The 18,064-nt window shown below is 47.2% G+C and overlaps 1 protein-coding gene across 1 annotated transcript in view; it reads right to left on the reverse strand.

Annotated features, from left to right (window-relative positions):
* Positions 1 to 620: 620 nt before the first annotated feature.
* c9 (complement component 9) overlaps positions 621 to 18,064 on the reverse strand; it is a 47,076-nt gene continuing 29,632 nt past the window's right edge. The window contains exons 9-12 of the mRNA XM_069883899.1: positions 17,119 to 17,297; positions 7,912 to 8,143; positions 5,659 to 5,805; positions 621 to 739 (exon numbers count right to left, since the gene is read on the reverse strand). Coding sequence (XP_069740000.1) covers positions 5,660 to 5,805; positions 7,912 to 8,143; positions 17,119 to 17,297 — 557 coding nt within the window. The 3' untranslated portion in view covers positions 621 to 739; position 5,659. The remainder of the gene's footprint in view (positions 740 to 5,658; positions 5,806 to 7,911; positions 8,144 to 17,118; positions 17,298 to 18,064) is intronic.

The following is an 18,064-nucleotide window of genomic DNA, read 5'->3' on the forward strand; positions in this document are numbered from 1 at the left end:
ATCCCAGTCAATATGTGAAAAATTCAAATCCCGACGATCACACCCTTATGTTTCCTGCAACTGTCCGCTATCTCTCTACAGATTTGCTCCTCCAATTCTCACTGACTATTGGATGATCTATAATACAACCTCATGAGTGTGGTCATACCTTTCCCGTTCCTCAGCTCCACCCATATAGCCTCAGTACACAAGCCCTCTGGTCTGTCCTGCTTGAGCACAGCTGTGATATTTTACCTGACGAGCAATGCCACTCCTCCCCTTTCATCCCCCCCCCTTTTCTATCGTATCTAAAGCAACGGAAGCCCAGAACATTGAGCTGCCAGTCCTGTCCCTCCTGCAACCAAGTTTCACTAATGTCCAAAATGTTATAAATCCACGAGCTAATCCTCGCTCTAAGCTTGTCTGCCTTTCCTACAATATTCCTTGCACTGAAATAGGTGCCCTTGAGAACATTCCCACCATGGACTGAATTCCTTGCCCACACTCTCAATCACTCCCTGACTCTTCACCCTGTGTAACACCCGACACCCATTTTTGACGGAATCCATGAACCCAGTAAATCCCTGTTTCATCTTGTGAGGAAGGCGGTGAAAGTTCAGAAAGAAGGAGCCTCGATGACATCAGGGCCGACAACGTTTATTGATCGGTGAGGATGGGTCGCGATGGCTGGGCCACATCTCGGTCTGTTGACATTGGTAGGGTCTCCATTTCATGCATGGGACCGCGTTACGTTCTGGCTCTGGAGTGGAAGAGAAGCGGTGATAACTAAATGTCTGCCAAGCAGGAGGGCAGAACCCCAATCTGTTGCTGGCTACGCCTTCCTCCATAGTCACATGGCCTCAGGTACAGAGACCATTACTGCACAGTACAGGCCCTTAAGCCCACGATGATGTGCCGACCTATATAAGCCTACTCCACAACAAATCTTACCCTTCCTTACCTCGTACCCAGAATGGTTTGGGCAGCATGGTTAGTACGACACTTTTACAGCGCTAGCATTCGGGACCAGGATTCAAATCCCGCGCTGTCTGTAAGAAGTTTGTATGCTTTCCCTGTGTCTGTGTGGGTTTTCCCCGCGGGATCCAGTTTCCTCCCACCGTTCAAAACATACCAGGTGTTGTAGGTTACTAGGTGTAATTGGGTGGGCTGAAAGGCCCTGTTACTGTGCTATATGTCTAAATTTTAAATAACAAAAAAAGAAAAATTAATAAAAATTTAGATGTAACCCTCTATTTTATTTGCATCCATGTGTCTACGAGTTTTTAAATGTCTCTAGTGTACCAACCTCCACCAACATCCCTGCCAAGGTATTCCAAGTACCCTCCACTCTGTAAAAATCTTAACCCTGACGCCTCCCCTAAAGTTCCTTCCCCTCACCTTAAACCAACGTCCTCTGGTATTGCCTATCACTGCCCTGGGAAACAGGTGCTGGCTGCCTACCCTATCTAAGCCTCCCAGAATCTCCTCTCATCCTTCTTCACTCCAAAGAGAAAAGTCCCAGCTCTGCTCATTTTGCCTCATATGACACGTTCTCCAATCCAGGCAAAATCCTGGTGAATCTCCTCTGCACCCTCTCCAAAACTTCCCCATCCTTCCTATAATGAGGTGACCAGAACTGAACTGGTCTCACCAGAGATTTGTAGAGCTGCAACACCCCCTCACAACTTTTGGACGCAATCGCCCGATGGGACAGAAGAGGAGATGAGGGATGAGGGGAGGGACAAGGAGAGAGGAGGAGTGGAGGGCAGGGGAGGGATTGGAACAGAAATGGAGGGGTTAGGGGGTGAGGAGAGGGGAGGAGACAGGAAGGTTAGGGAAAGGAGTGGAGGGGAGGGGTCTCATCTTGGGACTGTGGGATCGAGCAGTGAGTGAGGGGCAGAGCGAGAAGATAAAACAGCTGAAGGACTGGTAAAGGATTTCTCCATTGGTCAATTAGCTCCAGCCAATAAAAAGAGGGGAAACACAAGCAGGGCAGTTACTGAGGAGTGGCCAGGGCATGAATAGCTCATGGTCGAAGGGGGACTTTGAGGCTTTGGCTCAAGAGGCTTCGGCAAGATTAGGCTTCAGTGGCGGTGCAGGATTTGAAGTAAGAAAGAGCCACACTATTTGGAACAAAAAGGATTCTGTAGGTAGGTACAGGTAATGGCAGGTTTTAGATATCATGTATTTTGTTCAACTAGTGGGAATGGCAGCCAAGGCAGAATGTGGGTCGTCAGGGAAGCCAGCAGCATCCCTGGTGACTTCATCTGCGAGATGTGTATCCAGCTACAGCTCCTGACAAACTGAGTTAAGGAAATGGAGCTGAAGTTGGATGAACTCCAGTGCATTTGGGTGGCAGAGGTGGTGACAGATAGGAGTTACAAGGACACTATTAAACCCAAGAGGTAGGAGGATGGTATATACGTGACAGTCAGGAAAGGGAAAGGGAATAGGCAGGCAGTGCAGGGCACCCCTGTGGCTATCCCCCTCAATAACAAGTATACCATTTTTGATATTGTTGTGGGGGGGGGGGGGGGTGCTACCTGGACAAGCCAGAGATCAGGTCTCTGGCATGGAGTCTGATCCTGTGGCTAAGAAAGGAAGGGAGAAGAGGTGAGCTGTATTGATTGGGGATTCCATAGTTAGGGGGAGAGATAAGAGGTTCTGCGGAGGAGATCGAGTATCCCGGATGATACGTTGCCTCCCTGGTTCGGGAGTCCTAGATATCTCAGATCAAGTTCACAGGATTCTCAGGAGGGAGGGTGGGCTGCCAGATGTCGTGGTCCATGTAGGAACCAAGGACATGGATAGGGAGGGTGAGGAGGTCCTGCAAGGAGGGTACAGGGAGATGGGTGCTAGGTTGAAGGACAGGACCTCCAGGGTGGTGATCTTAGGATTTGTGCCTGCGCCACGTGCCAGAGAGGGGAGAAACAGAAGGATGAAGCAGATAACACGTGGCTAAAGATCTGGTTCAGGAGGGAGGGCTTCAGGTTTCTGGATCATTGGGCTCTTCCAGGGAAGGTAGGATCTGCTCCGACAGGACAGTTTACACCTGAACTGCTCCGGGGGTGGGGGGGGGGGGGTTTAAATTAAATTTACAGGGGGAGGGGAACCAGAGGATCAGAGCAGATAGAGGAGTGGATGATGATGTTAAAACTGCATGCACCGCTATAAGTCAACGGGTTGTATGTGGTGGAAATGTTCTCAGGGGCATCTATTTCAATGCAAGGAGTATTGTAGGAAAGGCAGATGAGCTTAGAGCATTGATTGTCTTTGGGTTTATGACATTGTGGCCATTAGTGAAACTTGGTTGCAGGAGGGGCAGGACTGGCAGCTCAATGTTCCGGGCTTCCGTTGCTTTAGACGCGATAGAAAGGAGAGGATAAAAGGGGGAGGAGTGGCATTGCTCATCAGGGAAAATGTCCCAGTGGTCCTCAGGCAAGACAGAGCAGAGGGCTCATCTATTGAGGCTAAATGGGTAGAGCTGAGGAACAGGAAATGTATGACCACACTCACGGGGTTGTATTACAGACCGCCAAATAGTCAGCGAGGATTGGTGGAGCAAATCTGTAGAGAGATAGCGGACAGCTGCAGGAAACATAAGGGTGTGATCGTCGGGGATTTTAACTTTCCACATATTGACTGGAACTCCCATCCTGTAAAAGGGCTGGATGGCTTGGCATTTGTCAAATGTTAAAAAGAATAGGGAACCTTAGTTTTAGAGCTACATTGGGGATCTGCTCTGGAAGAACAGAGAGGTATACAGCAGGTTTAGGAAACACAGAGGAAATGAGGTACTTGTGTATAAAAAATATAAGAAAAACCTCAAGAAAGAAATCAGGAGGCTAAAAGAGGACACATGGTTGCTTTGGGAGACAATGTGAAGGAAAATCCTAAGGGTTTCTACAGGTATATTAAGAGCAAAAGGATAGGAAGGGACAAAATTGGTTCCCTTGAAGATCAGAGTGGTCGGCTTTGTATGGAATGAGAAGAGATGGGGTGGATCTTAATTTTTTTTTCATCAGTATTCACTCAGGAAAAGGGCACAGAGTCATGGGAAGTAAGGAAAACAAGCAGTGAGGTTATGGAACCTATACAGATTAAAGAGGATGAAGTGCTTGCTGTCTTAAAATAAAGAAGGGTGGATAAATCCCCAGGGCCTGATAAGACATTCCCTCGGACCTTGAGGGAGGCTGGTGTATAAATTGCAGGGGTCTGGCAGAAATATTTTAAATGTCCTTAGCCACAGGGGAAACGCCAGAGGATTGGAGAGGAGTTCACGTTGTTCTGTTGTTTAAAAAAGGCTCCAGACGTAACCCTGGAAATTATAGGCTGTTGTCAGTACTTGCCACCTATGTGGCTTACAGCCATTCGTAAATACGGCCTAATTTAAAAAAGAATACAGAAAAAAATGAAAATTATGCATTTACGGGTCAATGGAAAAATAACCTTTCTCACAAGAGGTTGGCAGCTGTGACTGACCTCTTGTGAGATCTGACCTTGGTACCCACCAGATTGTATTTGACGATCTATTAACACAGATACAGCACAATTCTGACATACGTTCACTTTGAGATACGACCAGTCAGTCAGAATGGAACACAGACAGAGGATGAGGAGTACCTGAAGTAGGTAAATTATTATCTAAGAGATCAGTTATACAAGCATTTGGATAGTCAGGGACGGATTTAAAATAGAAGGCATGTGTGTGGTAGGTCCTGTTAAACCAATCTTTGAGAGCTTTTCGAGGAGGTTACCAGGAAAATTGACAAAGGAAAGGCTGTGGATGTTGTCTACATGGACTTCAGTAAAGCCTTTGACAAGGTCCCACATGGGAGATCAGTCAGGAAGGTTCAGACGTTGGGTACTCATGGTGAAGTAGTGAACTGGATTCAACGATGGCTGGACGGGATAAGCCGGAGAGTATTGATGGATGATGCTTCTCAGATTGGAGGCCTGTGACTAGTGGTGTGCCTCATGGTTCATTGTTGTTTGATATCTATATCAATGATCTGGATGATAATGAGGTAAATTGGATCAGCGAGTTTGCAGATGACGCTACAATTGGAGGCGTTGTGGACAGTGAAGAAGGTTTTCAAAGCTGGCAGAGGGATCTGGACCAGCTGGGAAAGTGGGCTGATGCTTGGACTTCAGGCACTGAGTTACAGGTTAAACAGGTTAGGACTTTATTCCCTGGAGTGTAGAAGAATGAGAGATTTGATGGAGGTATTTAAAATTATGAGGGGGACAGACAGAGTAAATGCAGGTCGGCTTTTTCCACTGAGGGTCGGTGAGATGCAAACCAGAGGACATGGGTTAAGGATGAAAAGGGAAAGGTTTAGGGGGAACTTCTTCACGCAGAGAGTAGTGGGAGTGTGGAATGAGCTGCCAGCTGAAGTGGTGAATGTGGGCTCAATTTTAACACTGATGAAGAATTTGGACAGTTACAAGGATGGGAGGGGTATAGAGGGCTATGGACTGGTTGCAGGTCAGTGGGACGAGGCCAAATAATATTTTGGCACAGTTTAGAAGGGCCAAAGGGCCTGTGATTGTGCTGTATGGTTCTATGGTTCTAGGGGAGGGGAGGGGGAGGGATGGAGGGGATAGAGAGTGGAAGGTAGGAGAAAGGAAGGGTAGTGAAATGTGGGGAGAAGGGGTGGGGGGGTCTGTGAGTCTTACCTCAGCAGTAGGTGCTGCCGATGGCCTCTCCCTGGCAATCGGTGCCCGCTCCTTGCCTCCCCAGGCACTGGCGAGACCGATGGCGCTGACTGCTAATGCAGTCCGTCCACGCTGACCAGCAGCTCCAATGGCCATCCGTGTAGGCTACTGCTCACACATAGGGGCACACATTAACACTCCCACCCCTCACACTCCAACCCCCTCATAATCCCCACACCCTCACACACTCACCCACTCCCTCACACCTCCTCACCTCTTACCCTTCACTCAGTCTCATTTGACCAACCATTCATTCATTCATTCAATCTCTCTCTCACACACACACTCATATATACACACACTGTCACTTTATCTCACACACACTCAGTCTCTCTCCCACACACACTCAGTCTCTCTCTCTTTGGCTTGGCTTCGCGGACGAAGATTTATGAAGGGGTAAATGTCCACGTCAGCTGCAGGCTCGTTTGTGGCTGACAAGTCCGATGCGGGACAGGCAGACACGGTTGCAGCGGTTGCAGGGGAAAATTGGTTGGTTGGGGTTGGGTGTTGGGTTTTTCCTCCTTTGTCTTTTGTCAGTGAGGTGGGCTCTGCGGTCTTCTTCAAAGGAGGTTGCTGCCCGCCGAACTGTGAGGCGCCAAGATGCACGGTTTGAGGCGATATCAGCCCACTGGCGGTGGTCAATGGGGCAGGCACCAAGAGATTTCTTTAGGCAGTCCTTGTACCTCTTCTTTGGTGCACCTCTGTCACGGTGGCCAGTGGAGAGCTCACCATATAACACGATCTTGGGAAGGCGATGGTCCTCCATTCTGGAGACATGGCCTACCCAGCGCAGTTGGGTCTTCAGCAGCGTGGATTCGATGCTTGCGGACTCTGCCAGCTCGAGTACTTCGATGTTGGTGATGAAGTCATTCCAATGAATGTTGAGGATGGAGCGGAGACAACGCTGGTGGAAGCGTTCTAGGAGCCATAGGTGATCTCTCTCTTACACACTCAGTCTCTCTCTCACACACTCAGTCTATCTCACACACACTCAGTCTCACTCACACACACACTCAGTCTCTCTGTTACACACATGCAGTTTCTCTCTCGCACTAACACAGACTCTCCTCACAAACACAGACACACACACAGACAAACAGTTTCATTCTCTCTCACACACACAGTCTGTCTCTCATACACCCTTATACATAAACACATAGTCACTCTCTGTTACAAACCCACACTGTCGCACTTACACACACACATGGTCCCCCACACACACTCAGTCTAACTCACACACATACTGTTACACTCTCTCTCTCTGCACACACACACACACACACACACACACACACTCTAACACACTGTGGTGGTCCACCACCAGCCTACTACAGGGGGCAACCTCTGTACCTGCAGGAGTGTAAGGGGACAGGACAACACCTGGCCGGCTGTCAATCAGTCGGCCTGAAGGGATCAAGCCCCACCCGGTCGGGTGTCAATCACCCTCCAGGATATAAGCCTGCGCCGGCCTCTGAAGCTCACTCAGAGTTACTGCAGCTACAGGCAGCCTGGCTCTGTGGAAGTTTTTGTGGATTAAAGCCTGTTGTACAGTCTTTACCTTGTGTGTGTCTGATTCTGGCTAACAGCGCGCGCACACACACACACACACACACACACACACACACACACACACACACACAGCCTGTGCCCTGAGCCTGAGACTCAGGCAAGCTGCTCTGCTGGCCTGTCACCCGTACCATGTGGTGTGGGGAGGTTATTGTGGGTGCCCTGGTGATTGAATGCTCACCGAGGGGGAGGCGCTTCCAATTTCCCCCTGCAGGATGAGGCTATTGGCTCCATCTGACATCTCCTAACAGCGCAGGGGTAGGGTGACTATGGACCAGCAGTGACAGTGTTAACAGTGCAGCGGTTGGGTGACTGTGGACCAGCAATGACAGGGTTAACAGCACAGGGGTGGGGTGACTGTGGACCAGCAATGACAGGGTTAACAGCACAGGGGTGGGGTGACTGTGGACCAGCAGTGACAGGGTTAACAGTTTTCAGTGTAGTGACTGTGGACCAGCAGTGACAGGGTTAACAGCACAGGGAGGGTGCATGAAGTTGTGGGTCAAGAGGAATGCATTAACCCACCCCTGACCTCGCCTCAGTCCTTTCCTGATTGGGGGGGGGGGGACACACCAATGAGGGGGGTGGGGTGGTTGGTGTCCGGTAATAGACAGATATGGCCCACCCCTCCCTCTGGCCATTCCTTACCTGCCTCTTTATGTGTGGCCTTGGGCGTCTCGCATGCCACGCCCTGGAAGGAGTGCCTGCACAGGCAGTGACACTGGCCGTCCAGTTGCACCACCGTTCCCCCGTTCATGCAGGGCTTGCACTTGCACACGCTGTATTCTGCCGTGTAGGCCTCGATGGCCTGCTGCAGGTTGTTTCTGATCACTGTGGCATTTCTTAAGGTGATCGGAACCAGGTTGTAAATCGGCAGCAGCTAGCCAGGGGCAAACAGAGCTTCCGTGAGCAAGGAAGGCTCCCCTAATCCTGCAGTGGAGGGTAACGACAGGATCCCACGACCAGTCACACCTTCCCCCTCTCTTCCCTCTCAGTGACTCCCTTGTGCATTCATCCACCAATCCCCCCCTTGCATTTTCCCCTGTGGCCGCACCTCCTCCGGGACCCCACACAGGCCTTTTAAGTGAAGCAACACTTCGCTTGTGTATCCATGAGACTGATCTACCGCATCTGGTGCTCCCACTGCGGCCTTCTCTACATTGGGGAGACTGGGCAATCGCTTCACTGAGCACCTTCTCTCTGTCCGCACCAGTGACCAGGTCCTCCCAGTGGGCCAACCATTTCAGTTCTGCATCCCACTCCTACATTCACACGTCTGTCTGGGCCTCATGTACTATCCCACCCAGACCACCTGTGAATTGGATGGACGACACCTGATTCTCCATCTGGGCCCTCTCCACCCAGATGGCATCAACATCGACTTCTCCGGTTTCTGCTAACCTGCTCTCCTTTCTGCCTCCCTTCCCTTCCCCCAGTCAGCTCTCCACCCCCTTCCCACTCTTTCACAGACTCATCCCTCCTCCCCCTTGCTCGTTGCTGCTCCCTCCCTCCCTTCCCCTCCACCCCTACCCCTCCTCCTTACCTTTTTGTTTGGACACCTGCCAACATTATTTCATACCTTGATGAAGGGCTCAAGCCCGAAACGTCAGTTTTGCATTTTTACCATTGCTACATAAGGACACGGCTTAACCTGCTGAGTTTCTCCAGTGTTGTGTTTTCACAAGATCCCAAGGCCTCCAATGGTTCCATCTCAGGGACTTGAATAATCCCACCTCAAATTCTCCGAAGGTCCCACCAGAAGGTCTGACCTCAGAGTAACCACAGAGTATCCAGATGGCTCTACCAAATGACCATTGAGAACGTCTACAGGGAACGCTGCCATCGGAGGTGAGCAGCAGTCATCACAGAGTGTCCCAGATGTTTTGTGACGGTTTGTGTTTAACAGATGTGTTTTTGGAAAGTGTACCAGATGTTTTGGGAGGGTTTGTGTTTAACAAATATGTTTTATTACAGGATGTCCCAGATGTTTTGGGAGGGTTTGTGTTTAACAGATGTGTTTGGGGACAGAATGAATCTGATGCTTCGGGTGTGGTTGTGTTTAACTGATGTGTGTGTGGATAGAGTACACTAGATGTTTTGGAAGGGTTTGTCTTCAACAGATGTGTTCAAGGACAGAGTCTACCAGATGTTTTGGAAGGTTTGTGATTAACAGATATGTTTGGGACAGAGTGCAGCAGATGTTTTGGGAGGGTTTTTGTTTAACAGATGTGTTTGGGGACTAAGTCTAGCAGATATTTTGGGAGGGTTTGTATTTAACAGATGTGTTTGGTACAGAGTGTACCAGATGTTTTGGGAGGGTTTTTGTTTAACAGATGTGTTTGGGGACTAAGTCTAGCAGATATTTTGGGAGGGTTTGTATTTAACAGATGTGTTTGGGTACAGAGTGTACCAGATGTTTTGGGAGGGTTTTTGTTTAACAGATGTGTTTGGGGACTAAGTCTAGCAGATATCTTGGGAGGGTTTGTATTTAACAGATGTGTTTGGTACAGAGTGTACCAGATGTTTTGGGAGGGTTTTTGTTTAACAGATATGTTTGGGGACTAAGTCTAGCAGATATTTTGGGAGGGTTTGTATTTAACAGATGTGTTTGGGTACAGAGTGTACCAGATGTTTTGGGAGGGTTTTTGTTTAACAGATGTGTTTGGGGACTAAGTCTAGCAGATATCTTGGGAGGGTTTGTATTTAACAGATGTGTTGGGGAGAGTGCACCAGATGTTTTGAGAGGGTCATTGTTTCACAGATGTGTTTGAGGACAGAGTGCACTAGAAGTTTTGTTAGTGGTTGTGTTTTACAGATGTATTTGGGGACAGATTGCACCAGATGTTTTGGGAGGGTTTGTGTTTAACAGATGTTTGGGGGACAGGGTATACCAGATGTTTTGAGAGTGCTTGTTTTTAACAGATATGCTTGGAGACAGAGTACACTAAATGTTTGTGAGAGTTTGTGTTTAATGGTTGTTTTTGAGAACAGAGTGCCCCAGATGTTTTGTGAGGGTTTGTGTTTAACAGATATGTTTTTGGAGAGTGTACTAGATGTTTTGGGTGGTGTTGTGTTTAACAGAAATGTTTGGCGACAGTGCAGGAGATGTTTTGGGAGGGTTTGTGTTTAACAGATGTATTTAGGGACAGAGTCTAACAGATGTTTTGGGAGGGTTTGTGTTTAACACATGTGTTTGGGGTCTGAGTGTCCCAGAAGTTTTGGGAGGGTTTGTGTTTAAAAGATGTGTTTGGAGACAGAGTGCACCAGATGTTTTGGGACGGTTTGTGATTAACAGATATGTTTGGGGACAGAGTGCATCTGATGTTTTTGTTGGGTTTGTGTTTAACAGATGTGCTTGAGGACAGTGAACCAGATGTTTTAGGAGGGTTTGCATATAACAGATGTGTTTGGGGACAGAGTACATCTGATGTTTTGGGAGGGTTTGTGTTTAACACATGTGTTTGGGGTCAGAGTGTCCCAGATGTTTTGGGAGTGTTTGTGTTTAAAAGATGTATTGGTGGACAGAATGCACTAGATGTTTTGGGAGGGTTTGTGTTTAACAGATGTGTTTGGGGACAGAGTGCCCCAGATGTTTTGGGAAGTTTTGAGTTTAACAGATGTGTTTTAGGAAAGTGCACTAGATATTTTGGGAGGGGTTGTGTTTTAACAGATGTGTTTGTTGACTGAGTGCACCACATGTTTTGGGAGTGATTTTGTTTAACAGATGTGTTTGGGGACTGAGTGTATCAGATGTTTTTTGAGGGTTAATTTTTAACAGATGTGTTTTAGGAAAGTGTACTGGATGTTTTGGGAGGGTTTTTGTTTAACAGATGTGTTTGGGGACAGAGTACACTAAATGTTTTAGGAGGGTTTATGTTTAACAGATATGTTTTTGGAGAGTGTACTAGATGTTTTGGGAGGTGTTGTGTTTAACAGAAGTGTTTGGCGACAGTGCACCAGATTGTTTGGGAGGGTTTGTGTTTAACAGATGTGCTTGGGTGCAGGGTGTCCCAGATGTTTTGGGTCAGTTTGCATTTAACAGATGTGTTTGGTGAATTTTGTTTCATGAATGTGCCAGTGTTTGGTGGGTTTGTTTGTGGACAGTTTTTAATGAATGCTCTGACTGTGTACTGACTGTTCTTGATGAATGTGTTCATATAACATATAACAATTTATGACATGGAAACAGGCCATCTCAGCCCTTCGAGTCCACTCAAACAACTCCGCTAGTTCCCCACGCCTATTCTCCGCCCATAACCCTCCAACCCCCTCCTATCCATATATGTATCCCGCCTCTTCTTAAATGAAAGAATTGACTCTGCCTCAACTATTTCCTCCGGAAGATTATTCCATTCAGACACCACTCTCTGAGTGAAGAAACATCCTCTAATGTTTCTCCTAAAATTTTGCCCCCTCACCCTCAACTTGTGTCCTCTTGTTTCAACCTCCCCTGCTCTCAGGGGAAAGAGTCTACTTGCATCTAGTCTATCTATTCCCTTCATAATTTTAAACACCTCTATCAAATCCCCTCTCATCCGTCTACGTTCCAATGAATAAAGTCCTAACCTCTTCAATCTTTCTCTGTTCTCTAGGTATTTTAAGCCAGGCAACGTCCTTGTAAATCTTCTCTGCACCCTCTCCACCTTATCTATATCCTTCCTGTAATTTGGAGACCAGAACTGAACACAATACTCCAAACCTGCCCTCACTAATGTCTTAAACAGTCGCAGCATCACTTCCCAGCTCCTATACTCTATGCTATGATTTACGAAGGCTAGCATACAAAATGCCTTCTTAACCATCCTGTCAACATGGGAATCTACCTTCAAGGAACGCTGCACCATAACTCCAAGATCTCCTTGTTCTTGTGGATCCCCCAATGTCCTCCCCTTTACTACATATGTCCAATTTTGATTATTTTTTTTCCAAAATGAAGCACCTCACACTTTTCTACATTAAATTCCATCTGCCATCTTTCAGCCCAAATCTCCAGACAAACCAAATCCCTCTGTAATCCCTGAAAACCTTCTTTGCTATCCACCAATCCCCCTATTTTCATATTGTCTGCATATTTACTTACCCAATTAACTACCCCATCATCCAAATCATTAATATAAATTATGAACAACAGCACCGATCCTTGAAGCACGTCGCTCGTCATAGGCTTCCATCCTGACAGAGACTTGTCCACCATGACCCTCTGCTGTCTCTCCTCCAGCCACCTCTGAACCCATCTTACTACTAACCTTTCATGTGGAACCTTATCAAAAGCTTTGCTAAAATCCAGATAGACGACATCAACTGCCCTATCTTCACCCACCTTTCTTGTCAGTTCTTCGAAAAACTCAACAAGGTTCATCAAACATGACTTCCCCTTCACAAACCCATGCTGGGTTCTCCTGATCAATCCCTGCTTATCTAGATATTTATACACACCATCTCTAAGAATACCCTCCATAACTTTCCCTACAATCGAAGTCAAGCTTACAAGCTTACAATTACTTGGCTGACACCACGTACCTTTTCTTAACAACTCCAATCTCACGGCCCCACACCCACTTCCAGTGATCGTTGCAAACTCACTGACACTGCCTCCACTATTTGCTCCCTGCCCTCCCTTAACGTCCTGGGGAAGATCCCATCAGGACCAGGAGACTTATCCACTTTTACTGACCCTAGAAGCTCCAAAACCCTCTCTTTACTAATCCCTCTTTTCCATAACTAAGCCATTTGCCTCACTTATCTCACATAGTCCAATGTCCTTTTCCTTCGTGAACACAGATGAGAAAAAAATCATTTAATATCTCTCCCATCTGATATGTTCCTCGTACACTTCACCGCTCGCATTTTCCATCCTATTCTATCCTTAACCCCCCTTTTACTATTCACATATCTGTAAAATCCCTTAGGATTCACTTTTATTTATCAATTATTGACACCTCGTACCTTTTTTTCTGCCTTTCTAATTTCTTCAGGTTTTTTCTGCAATCTATGTAATAATCATCCATCATATCCATTTTTTGCTTCTTAAATTTAGTAAATGCTCCCCTCATCCCAAACCAACTTCCTAATTTTTTCCATAAAACCATGGTTCCCTTAGGCTTTTGGCCTTGCCTTTTGATCTGATTGGCTGGTAAAGATCCTGTACTCTCAATATCTCCTCTTTAAACACCCTCCAAATCTCCTCTCCTCTACATCCTTTCCAGAAAAAAGATCAGCCTACACAATTTTCTGCAGATCCCTTCTCATTTCTTCAAATTTTCCCTTCCCCCACTCAAAGACCTTCAACCTCGGACCTGACCTATCCCTTTCCATATTCAAGTTGAAGCTAATGGACCGATGATCACTGGATCCAAAGTTCTCACCAACGCACACTTCCGTCACCTGCCCTATTCCGTTCCCTAACAATAGATCTAACACTACCTCCCCTCTAGTAGGCACCTCAACATACTGCTGTAAAAAGCAATCCTGAACACATTGTACAAAGACTAAGCCATCCTGCCCTTTCACTGATTGTGTTTCCCAATCAATATTAGGAAAATTGAAATCCCCAACTATCACAACCCTATTTCTACTACACATCTCAGCTATTTCCCTGCAGATTTGCTCTTCCAGTTCCCTATCCTCTTTCAGTGGCCTATAATATACCCCTACATTTGTAGCCTCACATTTTTTAGTTCAACCCATAGAGCCTTGCTTGATGAGTCCTCCAGTCTATCTTGCCTCAGCACTGCTGTAATATCTTCCCTGACAAACAAGGCCACACCTCCCCCTCGTACCCCGCCAATTCTGTCACGTCTAAAGCAGCGAAATCCCCGGAATATTTAGCTGCCAGTCACAACCTTCCTTCAACCATGTCTCACTAATTGCTTTCACATTATATCGCCACATGTCAATCGACACCATCAGTTCATCCACCTTGTTTACCTCACTCCTTGCATTGAAATAAATGCATCTCAGAGATCTTCCACCTTTAACTCTCTGCCTCTCACCTTCTCGACAATTGTTGCTACGGCCACTATTTATTACCTGCCGCTGTTCCACCTCCAGATTGTGTGATAAAACCTTTTTTCAGGTACGACGTTTAATGGATACACTTAGAGATGGTTGGGGACTGTGTTTAATGGATTCTTTTTGGGACCACATTTAATGGTTATCAGTAGCATCGGAAGAGCGCAGAGAAGATTTACTACGATGTTGCCGAGACTTGAATTGAGTTGTGGTAAAGTTGTACAAGACATTGTTGAGGCCAAATTTGGAGGATTGTGTACAGTTCTGGTCACCAAATTACAGGCAAGACATCAATAAGATAGAAAGAGCGCAGAGAAGATTTACTATGACATTGCCCGGACTTCAGGAACAGAGTTACAGGGAAAAGTTAAACAGGCCAGGACTTTATTCCCTGGAGTGTAGAAGAATGAGGGGAGATTTGATGGAGGTATTTAAGATTATGAGGGGGGATGCAGTAAATGCAAGCAGGCTTTTTCCACTGAGACTAGGTGAGATAGAAAGGTAAGAGATTTAGGGGAACTTCATGCAAAGTTTGGAACGAGCTATCAGCGAAAGTGGTGAATACAAGCTTGATTTCAACATTTAAGAAAAATTTAGACAGGTACATGGATAGGGGGGATATGAATTGGGTGCAGGTCAGTGGGACAGGGCAGTATAACAGTTCAGCACAGACCAAATGGGCCAAAGGGCCTGTATCTGTGGCATTTCATGGTTCTACAGATGTATTGGGCAGCTGGATTTAATGGATGCATTTGCCGGCTGTGTGGAATAGGTGAAGTTTCCTGAGAAATTTAACGAACACTGAGTGACTGCTTTAACGGATTGTGTTTCAATGCACGACACTCTGAATTATGACAGCTCACAGCCCCTTTTTGACCCCTGTGCCAGGGCTGTCATAGACAGTTCTGTTCCAGCCCAGACCATTCCAATTTCCTTTCATCTCAAAATCACCAACAGAATCTGCACTCGAGCCGGAATTCTTTCAGATCCCATCAAATCTCAGAGCAGAACCTTCATCCCAATCCCCTGTTGACAAGCTTTACTCAGCAGGTCTCTGCTTATTCACGTGTGCGGCACAGTTAGCACAGGGCAGCTATAGTGCAGTGGTCTGTGCCACTCCGCTACAGTGCCAGCAACCCGGGTTCGAATCCCGTGCTTTCTGTAAGGAGTTTGTACGTTCTCCCTGTGCCTGTTTTGGACTTCCCTGGTGCTCTGGTTTTCTCCAACCCTTCAAAATGTACGAGGTTTGTAGATTAATTAGGGAAAGGAAGGGCTTGTTACCATGCTTTATGACTGATTTTAAAAAATCAGGGGATTGAATTCAAGAACCGTGAGGTCATGTTGCAACTCTATAAAACTCTGGTGAGACCACACTTGGAGAATTGTGTTCAATTCTGGTCACCTCATTACAGGAAGGATGTGGAAGCTATGGAGAGGGTGCAGAGGAGATTCACCAGGATGTTGCCTGGATTGAAAAATAAGTCTAATGAGACAAGGTTAGTAGAGCTGGGTCTATTCTCTTTGGAGCTTAGAAGGATGAGAGGAGACTTAATAGAGGTCGACAAGATTATGAGAGACATAGATAGGGTGGATGGCCAGTGCCTGTTTCCCAGGGCAGGAGCAGCAAACACCAGAGGACTTGTGTTCAAAGTGAAGGGAGGGATGTTTAGGGGAGACGTCACACGTAGGTTTTATTTGAACAGAGAGGGTTGTGGGTGCCTGGAATGCGCAGCCAGGGGTGATGATGGAGGGGCATTTAAAAGACTCCATGGATGATTGATAAATAGAGGGTTATGGGGTGTGAGGAAGGGCAGGTTTAGTTTGTTGAGTAGGTTTAACATTGGTGGGCTGAAGGCCTAATACAGTGTTGTAATGTTCTAGATATGTCTGTAATGAATCTCAAAGGATATAAAAATAAATATTCACAGTCGTTTCTAGAGGAAGAAAACCAAAGTTATGTTTTAGTGGTGCAAAAAAATCTTCTTGTGGTAAAAACACAATCTTGGAGAACCTCAGCAGGTCAAACAGTGTCCTTTATGGAGCAAAGATAAAGATACAGAACCGACGTTTCAGGCTCAAGCCCCTCATCAAGGTGTGGAAAAAGGTCGGCAGACTTCCGAATAAAAAGGTTAAGGTGGGAGGAGGAGTGGGGGGAGGAGCAGGGTCACAAAGCCAGGAGGTAATAAGTGGAGAAGGGAGGGAAGGGTCAGCAGTGAACAGGGGGGGGGGGGTTGGTTCTGTGAATAAAGAGGGAAGGGGATGGAGAGTTGATATTGGTGGGGGGGGAGGGGGAAAAGCGTAAACCGGAGAAGTCGATGTCAATGCCACCCGGCTGGAGAGGTTCCAGATGGAGAATCAGGCATTGTCCCTCCAGTTTATGGGTGGTCTGGGTGGGATAGCACACGAGGCCACGGACAGACATGGGAGTGGGACGCAGAACTGAAATGGCTGGCCCACTGGGACGTCCCGGTCACTGGTGCGGATAGAGCGAAGTGGTTTCCCAGTCTGTGCCCAGTCTCCCTGATGTAGAGAAGGCCACAAGATTTCTTGTGGTTCTGGGGTAATTTATGGTAGTTTAGGGTTGGGACAGGATGAGGAGATTCAAGAGCCTGAGAGCTGTCAGACAAAAACTGTTCCTGAACAGAGAGGAGCTAGTCTTCAGGCTTCTGTACCTCCTGACTGAAGGTGGCCGTGAGAAGAGATGGGGGGGGGGGTGTTCAAGTAGAGAGGTAAAGGGAAGACTCATGGGAATTGATTGGTCAGTGATCCTGCATGGACAAGAGGGGCTGAATGTCCTCCTCCATTGCTGTGATGTGGAAGGTATGCTCACGCTGGGGTACTGACCTTCTGTTTCACCAGTACAGGCGAGTCGAGGAGTGAGGCAGCCCATTCCATGTAGAGCGAAGGGTCAATCAACTTGTGACCTTGGGAAAGCAGTCCGTGGAACTTGCTCAGGAAGGACACGGTCCCCCCGTTCACAAATGACAGCACGTCCTTGACGAGGGGTTTTTCCTTGGTCCTTTCTGAAAGGCACAGAGAGTTGAAAGCAAGGCGCTAAGAAGACCGCTGCCCTCAGGCACCACTGAGAATAATCAGACTTATCGTCTGCGGGTTATGACGCTCACAGACCACTTCAATTTCCCTCCCCGTTCCCGCGCGGACGTGGCTATCCTTGTCCTGGGCCAAACAGAAACTTGACGAGCACATCATGTTAGTCTCAAACCCAACTTTGAGTTTTTCCTCAAATGGTTGGCATGGCGGTTGGCACAGTGCTGTCACAGCGCCCGCAATTGGGATGGGGGTTCGAATCCTGCACTGTCTGTAGGGAATTTGCACGGTCTCCCTGTGTCTGTGTGGATTTTCTCTGGGGGCTCCAGTTCCTCCCACCGTTCCAAAGAGATACAGAGTTGATAGGTTGATTGGTCACACAGTTGGCATAGGATCATGGGCCAGAAGGTTCCATTACCAGGCTGGGTCTCAAAATTTTTTTAAGTTTAAATTAAGTTTTGGTTAGTCTCCCTGATCTGATTCCACCGTTTATAGCTCTTTAAAAAAAAAATCTACTCTTCTTACCTTCCTCTCCAATCTCACAGGCATGCCATCTTCCTCCACACACCCCAACACCCCCCCATCTCTCCCCACCCTCTGTTCAATACCTGGCCATCTTTTGGCCCCTTCCTACTTTTTTCCACCCAGACCCCTCTTTCTCACTTGATATCTATGACATTACCCACCTTCATCAAAGCTTCCCAACGCAAAATGATGACAGACCGCAGATGCAAACTAATCT

The sequence above is a fragment of the Narcine bancroftii genome, chromosome 1, assembly GCF_036971445.1.
Source record: "Narcine bancroftii isolate sNarBan1 chromosome 1, sNarBan1.hap1, whole genome shotgun sequence".
Lineage (NCBI taxonomy): Eukaryota > Metazoa > Chordata > Chondrichthyes > Torpediniformes > Narcinidae > Narcine > Narcine bancroftii.